General features: G+C 35.1%; 1 protein-coding gene across 1 annotated transcript in view; it reads left to right on the forward strand.

Moving 5' to 3' along the window:
* The window catches only part of ADAM23 (ADAM metallopeptidase domain 23), a 223111-nt gene that overhangs the window by 192498 nt on the left and 10629 nt on the right, over positions 1-19984 (forward strand). Inside the window, exons 19-24 of the mRNA XM_044667494.1 lie at positions 776-826; positions 4346-4409; positions 5422-5527; positions 7558-7677; positions 9367-9535; positions 13740-13851. Of these exons, the coding sequence (XP_044523429.1) occupies positions 776-826; positions 4346-4409; positions 5422-5527; positions 7558-7677; positions 9367-9535; positions 13740-13851 (622 nt within the window). The remainder of the gene's footprint in view (positions 1-775; positions 827-4345; positions 4410-5421; positions 5528-7557; positions 7678-9366; positions 9536-13739; positions 13852-19984) is intronic.

Genomic DNA, 19984 nt, shown 5'->3' on the forward strand with positions numbered 1-19984 from the left:
TGTATATATATATATATATATATATGCGTGGAGTTACTGACTAGTGCTGTGTATACTGTATAGAGTACCCAGAGAATTGGGCTCATGAGTGGGATACAAACTAGTTTTTTTTACAGTTATGAAATTTTTCAAGAATAGGCCTTGCACTTATGTGTTTTGGAGTTATAGTCTGACCTGTTATCTGGACTGCCATTTTTCAGTAACCATGATTTTAAGACTGTACTTTAAATATAATCAATTTCTTATCATAGTATATAGCAAATAGAAGATTGGACTTCTCTGAAACAGAACAACTTATTTCAAGGCCCCCTTCTGATGCATGCATCCTATGTGATCCTGGACAAGTAATTTCATCTCTCTGGCTCCACAGGCAACTTTTAAACTAAATTTCACAACAGTTGAGATGATTGGAATAATTTGCTTAATAGGAGCTTCCTACAGTGATAAAGATCATAGGTCAGGGACTTCCCCAACCCCAAATTGCTTACTATATTAAAATCTATAACTGCTTTTCATCCTTTTCAAACCTAATTTATCATATCTTAAAACTGTTTTATAGTCATGAGTTAAAAAACAACATTGAGGTATTAGACTGTATTCTTTCTAACTTCTAGTTATAACATCACTTATTTCTTTCTTGACTTTTCAACATTGTGCTTGATATTAAACATAAAAATTATTGTTTTTGAAAATGTCTGATGAATTTTACTTATTGCCAATTCTTCCTTAATTTGTATATAGTTGCAGTATTTACTAATAAAGTTATGTCTTACAGTGCCCGCCCAATCTTCATAAACAAGATGGATATTCTTGCAATTCCAATCAGGTATGCCAAGCTTCACAGATTTTAATATAAATAGTGTAAAGAAGAATTTGCATGATTTTTATCACTGCTGTCTTTTGTAGGTAGGAAACAACTCAAACAATTAGCTATCATAGTAAGATTCTAACTCAAAATGAGAAATCTATCTTACTTATAAATTATCCCAGGAAGAAGAGAATTCTCTCTATATTTTTTAATCTCTGGAAAAATACTTGTCAATATATATATATATACACATATATATATATATATATATATTGTTAAGAAAATCTTAGGGCTTGAACCCATTTCTGTAATTTAAACTGTAAAAAACAGAAGAGTTTGACAGAACTATCTTTCCTTTAAGAACCCTACAAAGGCCTTTGGGAATATCTCCAGCTGGGAAGATGTCAAAGGCTGACTCATGACCCATTGATTTTTCTCTATATGATTTTTCTTCAGTACTTAAAAAAGTACTTTCATTGTACTTTTGTGCTTTCTTTCCTTTCCTTGGTGTGCTATTATCTATTTATCCATGTTGAATATTATTTAGTTAATTTCTATCTTTTCCTCTATTTCACCACTTTGAATATCACATAACTTCATTTTCTATCATTCAATAAATATTTATTAAGCACCTACTATGGGCCAAGCACAGTGCTAAGTACTAGACCCAACTAGCTGTTCTTTAATTTATTAGCTTTTAATTTTTTGTAAATTTATTAAGCATACTACACATATACTTAATATCCATCATCTAGATAACCACTGGTGTTATAAGTCAGTCTGCGCCAAGATTAAGTTCTCTCTCTATATCCATCTCTTCTTTTCCATTTCCATTTCCAATGCCATCATGATAGCTATCACTTACCAATGGAATTACTGCATCTGGTCTCCTTGATTCTTGCCTTGTCTCCTTCCAGCATCATGCAACTACTGCCAGACTCATAGCTCTTAAACATGGCTTTCATTTTCATTTCACTTTTCTGTTTGTCTTTTAAATAGTACATCAAGTAAAAACTCTTTAGTTTGAGTTTTCAAGGCATTCCATCATTTGTTATAAACCATCACATATTAAAATTTATTTCTGGCTCTTTTGTGGTGTGATATCTTTGCTACAGTCCACAGAGGTATCTTTACTGTCCTTTGAACACTCCATTAACTTTTTAATTCCCTTTACTGAGTCATCACTGTTGAAGTTTCCAAATCCTTACCCATTCTTTAAAGGCTTGCTTAAATTTTACTTTCTCTATAAAGTGGCTTCTGACTATTCGTCCCTAATTGTTTTCAACTTTCTCTTAACTTCTTATAGAACATAAGGTCTATATCACAAAACTTAGTACTTAATTATATATGCTAGTGTAGTAATATTATTTCTTTATTTCTTATTATTTTTAAAAGTATTATAAATGTATTATAATTTATTTATAATCATAAATATACACCAAGAGATAAATTTATAACATAGGGCAAATATCACATAATGTAGCACTTAATTATATATTTATGATTATAAATTCATATAAAATAATTATATATTTTACAATTATAAATATGTATGACATATAAATTATATTATACTTACATAAAATTCTATAATTGTAAATTAAATAAAATTAAGTGCTAAGTTAACTTTGAAAGCAACAATTTTTAATATGTTGTCTGTCCACCAACTCATCCCTTTTTAGAAACAATTACATAATACATTCTCATGAATAGTGTATATGTACAATAATAAATATTTAAGTTGAAGATAAAAAATTTAAATGCTAAATTATGTGATATGTATCCTATGTTATAATTTGCCATTTAATATGTATTTATAATTAGATACAGTTATAAATAAATTATATAATTTATAATTAATTTATAACTACATATGAAGAGAAATATATACTTTATAGTTCCCTGTGTTAATTATATGCATGCATACATGTTATATGTGTATACATGCATATTTACATACGTGAGTAATTTACTAATAATTTTCCTCATTCTGATTATAAGTTCTTTTAGAGCAGAGATGGTGGCATTTAGTTCCTAGCAGAGTATCTAGAATTTTCCCATTATCAGAAAGGACAGTTTTATAGTGTCATGAAATGGAAAAGATATCGAACTGTCTGGCACATAATATATTACATTATATGTGCAACCATAGAGGTGTGATTAGATGATTATTGTTCTCTTTTATCTCTAAAATTCTGAGACTATAAATACACAATGATGAGTATATATAGTCATCAGAATCAATATCAATATTTTGTTGACTAATATGTCACTGAATAAAATCTTGTAGAAATTCACTCAGAACTTTCCCTATATGTTTCCATATTTTGCCAACTTCATCTATTGTGTTGGACTTGATGGATCCAACGTTTCAGGACCTTTCTGTTTACTACTGAGAGATTCAGACATCACAGTACCTAGTGTTTTTATGCTCTGTTCATATTCTGCTATTTTGCCACCCTTGGCTTCTGGAAACTTCACTATTCTTTGTATTCAAAGAATCTGTAGAGACTCTACAAGCCAATGGAATGATTAGCCTTCCCTGATGTGTACATTTGAGTTATGACTTATTTGGTCTTGTCGCTTGGATCCTTGTTTGAAGAAGCATCCACTTGTGATGAAGAGCTCTGGCTCTAAGTTGGCCCTAGAAAGTTCCTTCTGTTAACTTTCCAGGAAGGCAGGGTTCTACCTACAGGAATTATTTGGAACACAAACAGTGCCCCAATTGAAAGGCACTAAGGTAAACCATAGCTTATAAATTTATTATAAAGAATATGTCAATCCTTTGCTAAACTGAAGAAAGACTGGATCTATTATGTCCATTTCTTCCTTAGACCTTTTCTTCCATCTTAGAGGAGATCAGATAAATTTGACAAAACTTTCTCTTTCTAAAGTCATGACTCATGCCATCCAAGTCAGAAAATTTCATAAGCCATTTGGACATTTCCCACTAAAAAGCTCCAACAATTTTGGTTTTCGCATCCCTTGGTACAAGTAGTTGTTGCTGTTTTGTGAAGGAAAATATTGAAATAATCACTGAATCAATCTATACAAATTTATATTCTTAATGCTGTGTAAACATGTACACATATACAGTAAAATTTCATTTTATGAGACCAGTACATTCCAAAACCCCTTGTATAAGTTGAAAATTATTATGCATAATAGTGAACCCCATTATTGAATAAGTATATCTTATACAAACATCCTAGTTAATTTATGACTTTTCTTAGGCTTATCAGACCTCCCAGTATCACTATTCTTCTAATAACTAAATAGCATTAATGAAAGAAAAAGGAACACTACTCTGATACTGACTCAACACACATACATATATGATAAGTACATGTAACTTTTATCATGTTTCTCTTAAGATCCTAGTGACTTAATAACTTTTACTGAGAGGTGGAAAAGGATCCTAGGATCTGGAATAGGGAAAAAAAAGTTGAGTGAGAAAATGTAAAGGAAACTTTGGAGTCAATATCCTAAAGCTAGACACAATCCAAATGTTTTGTCTGACCTGTGATTTTTTTTTAGGGCCGCTGCTACAACGGGGAGTGCAAGACAAGGGATAATCAATGCCAATACATCTGGGGAAGCAGTAGGTTTCATTTGTCCATAACTTATATGTGTGTGTGTGTATTTGTGTGTGTGTGTGTATTTGTGTGTGTGTGTTTTTCTCTTCACAAATCCTTCTTTCCCATTTTTGCAGCATGCCATTTGCTTCTTGAAAAGACAGAAAAATGAGAAAAGGTGGATAGTGGAAAGTATATAATCTATCAGTTCTTCAGAAAATTTGTACCAGTATCTCATGTTTATAAATAACAAATGATAGAAGATTCTTTCATAAAGTTTCCTTGGCTTTCTGAAAGGCACATTGACTTTTCTTTTAATGATATCACACTGAATAGCAGTGATAAAATTTGTGAGATGCAGTATCTTTGAGATTTACTTTATGTGTTGATTTTATATATGTACATATATATGCATGGATGTATGCACATACATCTGGAGCTGTTTGTACATACACACACACATAGGGAGCTTCCAAAGGAAGACTGCAGAGACAGATTGTATAAACATGTAGGAAATGTAGTTTACTACTCTGCTAAATGTGTCTCATGGTATTTAAGACTTGATGCATAAGATTTTGTAGCCCCATGGCAATTGTTAATGCCTAGTTATATTTTATATATGTATAATATAAAGTTATATATATGCATATATATAATATAAACACAAATTATATTGACATGGATGCTCTTTTTATCCCCATTTTATAGGTGGACTAATTGAAACTTGAAGAAATTATAACTAGAGGCAGCTAATAATTGTCCTGAAGATTTGAATCCTGAATTTCTAAGTTCATTTCTCTCTAGCTTTCAAAATATAGAAATAAAAATTTAAGCACCAAAGCAAAGATTTTTTAAAAAGGCCTTTGCTGCCCCTAACAAATATAAAGCCTAGAATTGTATAAGTTTTGTGTAGGCAAAATTAATTTTCCTGATAGAGATGGTTAAATGTTGCCAGCATTTATAAAAGAACTGATTTCCCTAAGATTGGGATTATAAGTGGAATGAACATCCTTCTCTTATCTCCCTTACCCTCAAAAGAAGCTGCAGGGTCTGACAAATTCTGCTATGAAAAACTCAACACAGAAGGCACGGAGAAAGGGAATTGTGGGAAAGATGGGGACCGATGGATTCAGTGCAGCAAACAGTAAGTATTTAGTTTCAGTGGTATATGTGTCTATCTGTGTGCATAAACTCTGGATGTAAACCTGAAGAGCAACCAAAATAAGTCTTAATGATTTTTCCAAATGGGCAATGGTTTTACAGTATTCTCCAGTATATATATATATATATATATATATATATTTTTTAATTTTTAAACCCTTAACTTTCTGTGTATTGACTTATAGGTGGAAGAGTGGTAAGGGTAGGCAATGGGGGTCAAGTGACTTGCCCAGGGTCACACAGCTGGGAAGTGGCTGAGGCCGGGTTTGAACCTAGGACCTCCTGTCTCTAGGCCTGACTCTCAATCCACTGAGCTACCCAGCTGCCCCTCCAGTATATATTTTTAAAGTGGCGATTTTAGAGTATCAAATGAGCCTAATGGCTAAGAACCTATGATTAACAAAAACAATAATGATACAGTCAATGCTGTGGTTTGGAAGGGAGAAATTTCCCGAATCAGGACAGCTTATTTAGTCATAATACTTTACAAAACTTTGTAAACTCACTCTTAGCTTTTCATCATAATAGGACTGCAGATAAGATTTGTGAATGGTGTGATGTAGAAATTGCTTTGCATACAAAATGCAAGCACTAAGTTAAACAATCTGTATTTTAAACACTTCATTTGAACAAAACATTGTGTGTTCAGGTTTTAAGATTAGTCCATTAAATTAAATTATCATATTGAAAAGAAAATTTTTCTTCTAAAAATTTGAATCTCTCTCTAGTCTAAGGGAAGTTGGGATTTGTAGTGAGAATTTTACTCAAATTCCCATATTTGCTTATCAAATTTGGGTGATCAGTATCACTGAGTAATAAATTCTAAATAAAAAAGCTCCATTTTATACAGATAAACTCAAATTTTTATAGCCTTTCCTGAGGCTTTATTTATATATATTTTTATTTTTTATATTTACATAAATATATTTTATATTTATTTATGTAGCCTTTCCTAATTGCTTTCTTCATAACATGACTTTCCTATGGTCTCACAGCTAATAAGAGCCTGAAGCAGGATTCAGACACAGTTCTTCTCACTCTAACTCTTATAGTCTTCCTACTAATCTATATACTGCCTTAATTCTTAATAACTGAGTGATTAATTTCCTTTGGTGTGAAGAAGTTTCATGTTGTTGTTTTATAGATTGGTTCTACCTAATGCTTCATGACCCCATTTGGGGTTTTCTTGGCAAAGAAACTGGAGTGATTTGCCATTTCCTTCTCCAACTCATTTTACAGATGATGAAACTGAGGGAAACAGGATTGAGTGACTTATCCAGGGTCACACAACTAGAGTATGAGGGCAGGCTTGAACTCAGGTCCTCCTGACTCCAGAGGTGGCATTCTATCCACTGTACCACCTAGCTGCCCAAAGTTTCACAATGAAAGAACTTATGATAATTTTTATCTCTCAAGTCCATCAATCCCAGCCCTTTGCCCAAAATGGCTTGCATAGAACCAGGCTTAATTTATTGTGGTTAGTCAGTCAATGAACATATTTTAAGCATCTACTATGTGCCAAGCACTGTGCTAAATAGTACCTGGTGTGGTCAAATGATGGAGCATCCCTAAAGATTACATCCAGATGGGAAATGAAGAGGTGATTAGTCTGGGTACCCAAGCTCTCCATCCATCTTCCAGTCAGAGAAGGAATATTAGGACTGATGGTATATCTCATAGGATGATGAGGTTCTTGGGGCCATGATGGATAATTCCATAAGTGGGCTGTGAAGAAATGACTAGAGCCCCTTGTTATGTCCTTGTGTGTTTCTGACCTGGAACCAGATAACTAGGTTAGGGATGACTTTCCATCCTTACTAGATGGCTAATGTGTGTCTCACTAACGCTGATGGGTCTTGGAACCAGCAACTTTTTACCTAAAAATAAATGATTTCTTTCAAGGCATTTCTTAAGCTGCATCAAAGGAATTGATTAAGTTATTATTTGGAAATAAATACATTAGAGATTTGAATGATTGTAATTCCCCCTCCCCCCTTTTTTTTTTGCTTGCAGTGATGTATTTTGTGGTTTTTTGCTGTGTACCAATCTTACTCGAGTTCCACGAATTGGTCAACTTCAGGGAGAAATCATCCCAACTTCCTTTTATCACCAAGGTCGAGTTATTGACTGCAGGTAATTCATTACATGCTGAAATGCCCAGTCATTCAGAAGTAAAACTTAAAGAGGTAGTATCATTGGTGATTAAAAATCAGGAAGAACTGAAAGATAGCTTCAAATAAGTTATTTTATTCGCATTTTATCACCACTTTCCTTTTGAAATCCTTAACAATGTGCATTTAAAGATTTGTTGTTGTTCAGTTGTTACAGTCATGCTTGACTCTTTGTGACTCCATTTGGGGTTTGCTTGTCAAAGAAACTAAACTGGTTTACCATTTCCTTTTCTAGCTCATTTCATGGATGAGGAAACTGAGGCAAACAGGGTGAAGTGACTTTTCTAGGTTTACACAGCTAATAAATGTCTATTGTTGAATTTGAAATCAAGTCTTCCCAACTCCAGACCCAGCACTCTATCCACTGTACTATCTAGTTTCCCCTACATGCAGGATATTGTGCTATTAAGTATCATAGTATTACTTTGTTACATGATCCAAGTTCGTCAGATTAGCAGTGAATTAAAACATCAACAAAAGTAATTTGCTCTACACTGTTTTCTAAGGTGTGCATAATCCAATGTTGGATTTTGTTGTTGATTTTTGGTCATGGGATATATCTAATTAATAAATATAGTTAACATAATATAGTTAGCATATCAAATAAATATAGTTAACATAGACAGTAATGATTATTATCATGTTTAAACATTGAGGAGTAAGAGGTATAAAATCCAATTCAGTTGAGCTAAGGTCATAAGACTCTGAAACAGACATGTGAGATCTCATATATCCAAATGCACGTTATCTCTTAAATCAATAAATCAACAAGTATTTACTAAGTACCAACTATGTGCCAGACCCACTGCTTGAAACCCATTTTTAGAGCCTGTGTACTCATTCCAACTCTATTTCCATTGCTTTCGCCATTTTGGACTGTTCCTTCTGAATTTGCCTTCATAACTCTAATTCTTTTGAATATCTGTTATGGAGGCAAATCACCATCGCTTGAGAAAGGCTTAGATTTCTGGAAACAGAAGAGTTCATTAATTACTTTTTTGATACTGAGACCGTCTGATCTGAAGTTCCTAAGTCCCCTTCCCTTCTCCTTTGAGCTTTTCTATATCCCCATTTCTCCTATTTTTTTCCTTCTGGTTTCAGAGGAGAAGGTGGCAGTCCTCTTCGCCATAGCTGACTTATCCTTTGGTGCCCTGTTCTGTAATCTTATCTTGCTGCTTTCTATCTCTGTGTACATATGCAGGCTGACCTGGTGCTTGGAAAGGCATCTAGATGCCTAGTGAAAATCCTCTTCTCCTTAACCATTCAGCTGAGGTGCCACCTTCTCCATGAAGCCTTCTCTACTTAGGCCCAATATTTCTTCAATCTCTCTTCTCTCTCTCTGTCTCTGTCTGTCTCTGTCTCTGTCTTTCTTTCTCTCTCTCTCTGTCTGTCTCTCTCTCTCTTTCTCTCTGGTTAATACATTTTGTAAACTTATCACATTATAACTTATATTAGAGTTTTCTTACATATATCCCTTATATTCCTATATAATTATTGCTTTTATCTTAGTGATATAACCTTGGTGTCTAGGACAGTAAACCACATAAATAATCAAAAAAACTTTTCTTGCTTGAATTGTTCCATCTTAACCACTTTGGCCTTGAAATCTCTAAGATTGATGCTAATATTGGCATCTGTCTTCTTTCTCTAGCGGTGCTCACGTTGTTTTAGATGATGATACTGATGTAGGGTATGTGGAAGATGGAACTCCATGTGGCCCATCCATGATGTGTCTAGATAGAAAGTGCCTACAGATTCAATCCTTAAACATGAGCAGCTGCCCCCTTGATTCCAATGGCAAAGTTTGTTCCAATCATGGGGTAAGTAAGTGTATAACAAGAGGCTGAGCTAAGCCCCCTTTGGCCACAGGTATTTTGTCATTAAAAAATTGAAAATTTTTACTGGATTAAATGATTTTTAATAATTCTCTATGCGATCATATTGCCTGTTGTGTTTACCCACTTTTACTGACACCAATAAACTGACCCCTGAGAAAGAATAGATATTTCATGTGAATAACACACACACAGTCATATACTGTTACTGTGATTGCAGGATCACAGGAACCTTGATTTAGAGCTGGAAGAGACCTTAGGGTTCCTTTAATCCAAACTCCTCCTTTGATATTTTGGGAGGAAACTTTTGGGAAACCTTTGGGAGGAAACTAGGCACCAAGTAAGTAAAAGACTTGCCCAAGGTCACACACATAGTAAATTAACCATTAGGATTTAAATCTAGATCCATGGACACTAAATGCAGCAGCCTTTCCATTATACTTCTCATCAAATATACTCTCATTAAAAAATGTGTTTTGGGCAACCTCAATAATCACAATTTGACTTTATGTAGTGCTTTAAAGTTTGCAAAGCATTTTTCTTATAACAGCCCTCTGAGGCTGATACCACCATTTTACAGGAAAGCTAAGTGGCGAAAAGGCTAGACCCTAGCAAGAGCAGAGTTCAAAACCTATCTCAGCTACCTAGTAGCTATGTGAACCACTTAAGTCACTTTGTCTCTGTTTCCTCATCTGTAAAGTAGAAATAAAAATAGTACCACTTACCTCACAGAATGGTCCTGAGAATCAAATGATGTTACCTATGTAACACCTTAAAGTGTTCTAAAAATGCTAATAGTTCTCATTAAAATAATAACAATACTTGTTATTAACATCTCTATTTTACAGAGAAGGAAGAGGTTGAGAGGTTAGGTGGGCAAGTGGCCATGAAAACATAGTAACTTTCTTGGGAGGGATTCAAACTCAGGTAACTCTAAATGCATTCCCTTAGCCACAGTGTGTGTCTCATTGCCAAATTGCAATATTTCTCACTTTCTTTAAAAGCAACTAAGGAGAGAGTAGGAAGTTAATAAGGTCCCTTGAAGAACTTTCCACTGTCCTGACATGATCTGTATGAAGTAGGTACTTGGGAAATATTGGCTGAATTGAATTAAAGCTATTTTCTCTTTCAAAGTAAAGTTTAAAACATGTCGGTGACTTCTCTCACAGCCTCCAGCATTCATTTAACAAGAACTCAGGTATGTGTAGAATAGGGATCGGGTCCATGCTAATATCAGTATTGACACCTCATGTATGTTTGCACTTTAAAGATGACAGGCTGAAGACTAGGAAGCCATCAACTAATAAAAGGAAAGAAACAAAGATTTATTAAGCACCTATGATGTGTCACATTATATCCTCTGATCCTCCCAACCACCCTGGAAGATGAGTGCTGCTATCTCCATTTTACAGTTCAGGAAACTGAAGAAGACAAAGGTTGGGTGACTTGCCCAGGTCACACAGCTATGAACTCAGGTCTTCTTGACTCCAAACCTAGCACTCAATCTGCTTTACCACTTCCAATTAAAGTCGGAAGGAACTTGAGAGGCCATCTCATTTAGTGCTCTCATTTTATAAATGAGAATACTTAGTCTACCCATAGCCAAGTTAAAGTAATTACATTTGCAAGAATACTTAGTGGTCTTCTGAATTCTGGGGGAGCTCACTGCTCTTTCCCAGTGCCCAAACAACCATCTTCTTAAAAATTCCATAAGATCAAGTACTTGGGAAATTCACACATGCACTCACTCTGAAATGGTATGCCTAAAAAAAATCCCAAACACTTGCTAGTTTGGTGTGGGGAAAAAGGGAAGTTTGTTAATGCATTCAGACTTCATGAAGGAAAAATAAGAGTAAAGGGATAAAACTGGGGAGCCTCTAAAGTGATAACAAAGAGAAGAAGATAAGATCTCCTCAAAGCAGATCTGTCTGGGTAAAGGATATTGTCCAGAACACAGAATAGAGACCTCTGGTGATGGATTAAAGGAGCTACAAATTCAGAGGAAACAGACTTTCTGCCTTGCTTTTGTTATTGATTTGAAATCTGTGGACAGAGGAAGGGGAGAGATTTCCATGTAAGTTGGTCATATCTTTTCCCCATTTATCCTACAGTGGTGTTAATCCTAATCAGTTTGTTACAATTTTCAAGATTAAGAAATCTACTTATACTAGTAAGTTTACATTTGGTTTTATCCTCTTTGGTAAGCCTTCTAAAGTATGCAGTTCATAGATAGATAGATAGATAGATAGATAGATAGATAGATAGATAGATAGATAGATAGATAGATAGATAGATAAAGGCTTAAAGGAATAGTACACTGAGCCCTAAGCCCAAAGATTAATGTTCTTTCAAGCCTTGCAGGTACTTATTTATTCTTTCTGAATTTTACTTCACTTCATTATAATTCATTATAGTGCTAGGAATTTAGAAATGGTTACAGAGGGTATCTTTCTGATATGTGTGACAGATATTAACTGCGAGTCAATCAGCAAGCATTTGGCAAATATCTACTAGGTGCATAGCTCTGTACATTATGCCAAAGTGTATATGAAAGAACTATACAGTCCTGGACGCCTGCCTACAATAATCATAAAGTGTAGTTAAGGAAACAAAGAATAATCATCATAACAGGCACTTATACAGTATTTTAAAGTTCATAAAGCACCTTATCAGGATTATCTAAATCTGTCCCCAGAACACTACTGAGAGGTAGATAAAATCTTCATTTTACAAATGAAGAAACAGGCAGACAGAGTTAAGTGACTTAGCCAGGATCACATAGGTAGGATCTGAGGCAGGATTTGAACTCAAGTCTTAAGTCTAGGACCATGGCTCTTGGCTCTACCCACTATGCCTAGTTGTCTCTTAAAATCAGTGAATAGTGCAGTATATTAACAGGTGCTAAAGTTTGTAGTAGAGACTCTTGAGTGTTGTAGGAATTGATAGAGGAGAGGGGTATGATAAATGGAAGTGGAGTAATCAAGGAAGACTTCATGGAAGAGATGGTACTTTACCTGGAGGGAAGGAAGGAAATAAGGAAGGAAGGAAGGAAGGAAGGAAGGAACGAACGAACAAACGAACGAATGAACAAATGAATGAACAAATGAACGGAAGAAGGGAGGGAGAGAGGGAGGAGGAAGGGAGGGAGGGAGAAATGGAGGTAGAAGAGAAAGAAGGAAGGAAGGAAAGAAGGAAGGGAAGAATGGAGGGAGGGAAGGAGGGAGAGAGGGAGAAGGAAGGAAGGAAAGGAGAGAGGAATGGAGGTAGGAGAGAAGGAAGAAAGGAAGGAAGGAAAGAAGATAGATAAAGAAAAAAAGAGAAAAGAAGGAAGGAAGGAAACAAGTATTTATTAAGCACTTATTATATGTGTGTGGTTCTATCAATGACCAGCAAGTCAATGTACTTCAAGGGGGAATGAGGCTCCTCAACCAGAAGAAGGCAATCTCCTACCATAGTTGGATCCTCTTTAGAGAATGTACAGAAACACATGAATGAGAGTCACCTTAGACAGAAAGAGGAGGCACACACCATTGTTGCAATAGATAAGACATTGAAATGTTATCTTCATTTTTCAAACCATAAAATAGTCCACAAAATAATTATTTTGATACCTTACTTTTATTATGTATAATGAATATTCAGAACCATGAAAAACATTTTAAGGAAGTTTAAAATAGTTTGAAATAGCTTGAAATTATTTTCCAACTTGGTAAGAGTTGTGTAACTTAGCAACAGAAGCTGTGTAAAGAAGAGCTGAAAATTTAGCAATTTTAAATCTGGTTAGCTGGAAATGTGAGACTAGTGACAACAAAGCTAGCTGTTTTTTTTTTAAACTGATTAAGATCCCTTATTTTACATCAGCAGTCTAACAAGAGAGCCCAGTTCCCTGCTTTGTGTGTGTGTGTGTGTGTGTGTGTGTGTGTGTGTGTGTGTGTGTGTGTGTGTTGTGTGTGTGTTTGGGGTGGAACAGAGCAGAGAAAGATTTTTTTTTTTGGCTCTGGATTACTAGTAAGATTTAAATGCCAGCTTTAGTTTATAGAATTCAGGAAGGGGCCACCCTCCTGCTTTAAAGAATCTTGCTCTCAGTGTTGCCATGGCTATTCCATAGTAACGAAGGATTGGGGCAATGAAAGGAACCACCAGAAAACCACAATGAAATCCCTCTTTGTTCATGTTTTCTCTCACACAGGTATGTAGTAATGAAGTCACTTGCATTTGTAATAACACCTGGGCAGGGACAGACTGCAGCATCCGAGATCTTATCAAAAAAGCTCCAGCTTCAAAGGATGATGGACCCAAGGGTTTGTGATTTGAGTTCTTTTTAATTGTGTTTATTTAGACAACTCTTTTCCAAAAGGCACCAATAGAACAACATCATAGTTTTGGAATAAGATATAGAATGATTTTCTTGTTAAAGAATGACCCAAGTCCTATTAATTAATATAAATGTAGTGTCCTAAATGTTATGTATTGAGATATATCCTTGTCTGTACTCTGTTTCATCATTCTAGAACCTATGTTTGGGGGGAAAATGAGCTTAGCAACTTTCCTTCATCCTAGGTTTCTTTTTTTCCCTCTCCTTTAATCACATTTTTTCAGGAACATGAGAATTCATTATTTATAACTCTTCCCAAAAATGTCCTAATTAATGGACAAAACATATAGTAGTTCACAAAGCACTGTCCTAACAGCAATCCTGGGAGGCACACGGTATAAGTACTTTTAAAAATTTTCTAATTTATGGATAAAGAAACTGAGTCTAATGGGGCTTGCCTAGGGTCACAGAACTAGTTGGTGGAAAAGAGGCAGTTTAAACCCTGGTCTCCTGATTGGCATTCTGGTGCTCTTACTCCTGCGTGGTACTGCCACTTTCATTATATTGTTTAATCATGTTTACATCATTGTCCTTCCATCTTGTTTTTATAGACAAAGATATTGAGGTCTAGAGAGATACTGTGCCTTACTTACCTACAGTCATACAGGCAGTGAGTATTAGAGGCAAGATCCGAACCCAGGTTACAACTAATCAACTATAGATCTGAGGTCCAAACCCAGGTCTTGTGATTCTGAATTTAGTGATTTTTCTACTTCCTCTTTGCTGCTGCTCTATCAGGACTGAATAGATTATCTTAACAAGGCACAGATCTCTTGAACATAACCTTAATTTGTTCCATTCAGAAATCTAATTTGATTCTGTCCTTAAAGGAACCTTTTGAACCATTATCCTTATAGCTAAAAATAATATATATTTTCTTGGATTAAAGATGTATACACAAATGTATGCATATGTATGTGTACTTAGATATATATGTGTAAATATGTTTATGTATGTATATACATATATAGTATATACAGAGAGAGTCATTTTCAGATAATCTCTGATCTTAGAATTAGAATTTGAAGTTCAAACATAATCACGCTAATACTGAAGACAAAGGACATTTTCCACATCATATTGCACTTCTTCGGAAAACCTAACAGTAAGCAAGTTTCTTTCAATATCCAACTAATGGCAGGAGTGCAGGAACCATTAAATAATTGCTATGTACACCCAAGGTAGACATGTATGTATAGATATAGATATAGATAGATAGATATGTAAATATCTATATATATATACATGTATAGAAGTAATGAAGAATCATTCTTAATGCATTTATTATTGCTTCTTTAGGGTAGCATTTATGAGGATTCTTGCTCATAACAATTACAATATCCAGCAGATAATGAATGATTCTCTATAAAACCATGAGGTTTTTGGGGGGAAGCATGACCAACTTTACGACATTGCTAGTAATAATGGGATAGAATGGAGCAGAAAACCTCACTTTTCATCTTTGAGTTTGCAAATGTTAAAGATTAAAACATAATTTCCACTTGAATTTTTTCATTAATGGTTTTCTCACATTATAACTATGTTTGGAACACCATATGGAGAGGTTGGCCAATTTTCAGTAAGTAGTTAAATTAAATCTACAATTCAATTAGCTCTATGGATTTGGGAAATTACCTTCTTTATTTTCCTACTGTTTGAATTTTTAAAGGAAGAGTAATTTGTCTAATTGCACTAACAGAGAGCAAGGCAAACCAAATCCTTCTAAATTGTGCACCCTTTTCTTCTAAGACATATTCAAACCGTGTGCATCTGTGCTACCACAGCTGTGTTGTACATAGTCCTGACATACCATCCAGAGAAGAAAGAGACCCAGCCCAGGTAGATGAAAAAGCAGAAGGTCCTCCTAATTAATGAATTGTCTATAGAAATCTCTGAGCATTGAGTCACCTGCTGTTTCCTCTCTATCACTACTATGTTAATACCATGTAAAAGCACCCATAAGAATCTCATGGTTTCCCTTTGCAGGTGGGCAAAAATCACAAAAATCTGCTCTTCCTTTCATTTATGCTTTTAGATCTATTGCTTTAAGCCCATGCCCGAGTTATTTTTTGATCCAGAAGTGTTAACTCTATAAACAGCAATGCAGTCAAGATGTCAAAGCATGACCCCAAATAGAGGTGGCACATGGATATTGGCACAGCAGAGGGAGGAAAGAGAAGTTCATGGGAAGGTGGACTGTTTAGCTTCCAGGGGTTCATTTGGATGGGCATATTTAATGTCCATTTTACCCATTTCCTATTAATAGGGTTTGGGGTAGTGGAGTATCTCAGTGGCCCAATGGATTGAGAGCAAGGCTTAGAGATGGGAGGTCCAGGGTTCAAAACCAGCCTCAGATATTTTCTAGCTTTGTGACCCTGGGCAAGTGACTTAATTCCCATTGCTAGTTCTTACTCCTCTTTTGCCTTACAAGTAATATATAGTATTGATACGAAGAAAAAAGGTAAGCTTTATTGAGAGAGAGAGAGAGAGAGAGAGAGGGAGAGAGAGAGAGAGAGAGAGAGAGATAGGGAGTGGACCTGTGATTTAATCAGTTTAGGGAACTCTTAGATGAAGAAATTTTCTCCACCAAGACAGGTCATTTCATCTAGGGACATAATGGATTAAACGCTGAACCTGGAGTCAGGAAGAGATGGGTTCAAATGTGACCCAAACTACTCACTAGTCGGATGACCATCCATCACTAGAATCTCTCATAGCTTTGGTTTCCTTATCTGCAAAATGAGGGTAATCATAGCCCCTACCTCACAGGAGTATTGTGAGGAATAAATAAGAGAGTAAAACTCTTAGTAGACCTTATAGCACTACATAAATACTAGCTATTATTATTATTATTATTATTATGTCATCACTTCTGTAATTTCTAGTCTTCAAGAATTGCTTAGAACACAGAGTGGTCAAGAAGTTTGCCCATGGTCTCTATTTGTCTGAGGTGAGGTTTGAACTGAGGTCTTCCTGCTTCCAGGCTTAACTTCCTATGTATTTTTATTTTAATATGGTCAAGATTTTAGAGGAATTATAGTCATATTTCTTTTGGTCCCATCATTCTCTCTGTCTTTCTTCTCCCTTACCCACCTTGTTCTCCAAGGGGAAACAATTCCCTGCTTACTTTCCATGAGTTTTTATTGAAAAGAAATCTAGACTGACCTCTAGAAGCTACATTTAGTGAAAATACTGCTCTAATAGAGGAATCAATAATTGATCTGTATGGATTTTTAAAATCTTAATCTTTTATGACTATGTTAAAGAAGATAAGGGAGATTATTCACATATTGTTCACCTAAGAAAGTTTGTTATAAATCAACATCGGAATATTTTTATAAATGTTTATGATAGCAGAACAATCTCACTTGACTCAGTGTTTTGCCCTCTCTTTTAGGAACTGCCTGAGTGCCATTGATAGGTTGGGAAAGGTTACCTCCTAGCTCTTTCTTTTCTACATACCCTTCTGACTCCTTTTTATCTCCAAATCCTACATAACTTAAATTAAATTCCTGGAAGAAGCTCCAGAATTAAATTATAAATTAAATTAAATTCCTAGAAAAAGCTCCAGGAATAGTGGCCCATTCCAGAGTTCATGATGCTCACATCTGCCCCAGGATCTCCCTTTTGTCCCCAAAGGCAGCAGTCAATATCATAACTGCATCAATAGTAGAATTATTAACAATCCTGGTGAAGCTTTAGCATGCTGAGTAAAAAGAAAATGCTATGATGATATATGAATGAGCATCAGCTCCTACATTAGATAAATGCTTCAGTTACCAGAGTGGTCACTGTAAACTGTATAATTTGGGTACAATCAAATGACATAATTTCCCAGGGCTCCTCATAGCTCTTCAATTGCTCTGGAAAGTTTGATTGACATCTCTGATTGGATGCAAATTTTGTGGGATGTCATTTCATATTTTGGAGTTTGTCAAGTATGTACTGTAATTTTGGTTCTTATATTTCTGGCTAAAAAGAAGATTGCATTAGGATATTATATATTTTTTGTATTTTAACATGTAGAATGTTTAGATGCCTTCACAATATATGATCAAGGGGGAAAAAACTCTTTACATTTGCTTTATTAAAGCAATTGTAGCATATGAGGAGACCTTAGTTTCATCTCAAGGCAAACATTTTGACTGCAAACTTTTATCTTATTATAGAATGGAATCCATACCATCTTGTTTTTCTCCATAACCCTAATTTTGCCTCCCATATTGGTTTGAATGGTGTTCTCATGAGAGTCATTGGGGACCATGGGAAAATCACTGGATTTGGAACAAGAAGTCTGGGATTCAAATGTTATCCCTACCACTTAACCTGTTTAACCTTGGGCAAGCCTCAACCTTTCTGTGCCTCTGTTTCCTATCTATTAAATGTGGAAAATTGAAATAGATGACCTCTAAGGTCTCTTTCAATTCTAGATCTATGGTTAGAGGTTGTTTATGCTTCTTTCAAAGTGTTTGCCAGAGTACAGTAATTTACCCTCTTAGAATGTCCTGGCTCATTGTAATCTTTTAATTCTTCTTTTCTTAGTAATAATGATAATTCAGATCTATAGAATTCTTTAAACTTTAAAAAACACAACCTCCTAAGGTAGATAGAAGGATTACTCTCTTATTACTAGCATGGTTCAATGGAAAGAACATTGGCTATAGAGTCAGGAGACCTGGGTTTAAATCCCACTTCTGCTACTTTCTAATTGTGTGACATTAGACAAATAATTTAATCCCCCTGGGTCTTAGTTTCCTCATCTGTAAAATAATGAAGGGGCTGGCTTACCTAGACTCTGAGACAATTTTTTGCTCTCTTAACTATGATCACAGGACACATTAACCTTTCCCTTTTAAAAAATCAGAATGTTTGCTTATCTATAGACCTGTGGCATTTGCCTTTCCTTCATGGTTCCTTTGAGAGCTCCAAGAGCAACTCAGCAATCATATCTGTCAGTTTATACATTAGGATATAGTTCATTCAGGCCTGATGATCTGAACTTCTTGAGGGCAACCAGGGGATTTCATATCCTCTCCTCACTTACTTTGGATTTCCTTTTCCTGCTAACCGTTTATTCTGCCTTTCTAGTTTGCATATCATTTTCTTTGTTAGAGAAAACTAAAGAAAAATAAGGACTTAATGATTCTACTTTTTTTAATCACTCCTTTATAGTATTTCATCCACATTAAAGAGTGATGCTGCTGCTTCTTTGTTTTTCTTCCTGTTGTCCCCCAAATCTTTATAAAGCCCTTCCTGGTACCTGTTGCATTGCATGTTAGCCTTAGCTTATTCTTGTTTTTAGCACTATTGATAGCCTTTCAATTTTATTTTTTAAAAGCAGATCCATTTGGATGGGAGTAAGATAATTCTTTCACACGTCTAACATTTAGTGAGCCTTGTTATATGAGAATTCTAAAAATACTTTTTCTTAGAAACCAATAATATGCATTAGAGATATTCAGAATGAATTTAATCAGAAGATTTGTTTGAGGTTTCTTTCTCATCTTTACCACAACACGTGATACCTTTTCTAGTTTTCAAATATATCCCATGTGGTCTCTATGAAATACAACTGGCTGCTATGTGGATGTCCATCATTGACATTTTGTCTAATGCTAGGCTTCTCTCTCTGCCTCTGCCTCTGTCTCTGTCTTTCTCCCCTCTCCCCCTTTTCTGGTTAATTGGAATTAACTAAAGCCTTGTTTTTCTGAGGGAATTGAGAGGTCATGTGGTGTAGTCTCAAAATTGAAAGTAGGGAGAAATGGGAAAAGGGAGTTGGGTATCACCATTGTCCCACTACTAAGCAGTGTGACCTTGGAGAAAGTCACAAGGCATCTCTCCAAATTTCTCATCTGTAAATTGATTCACCTTTATGTCTCTTACATCTTCTAAGAGTATGAAAGCAGCCTTGTGGTAAAGGGATGCCCTTTGAAGATAACTAAGGTTCCTCGAAGTATAAGAGTTTATTTTAAAAAAAGCAGAAAATTTCTGACAAAATAAACAAATGTGGAATCTGTGTCTTACTGTGGCATAGATATAAACCCTGGAAAACACATTCA

The sequence above is a fragment of the Gracilinanus agilis genome, chromosome 3, assembly GCF_016433145.1.
Source record: "Gracilinanus agilis isolate LMUSP501 chromosome 3, AgileGrace, whole genome shotgun sequence".
In the NCBI taxonomy this organism is placed as follows: domain Eukaryota; kingdom Metazoa; phylum Chordata; class Mammalia; order Didelphimorphia; family Didelphidae; genus Gracilinanus; species Gracilinanus agilis.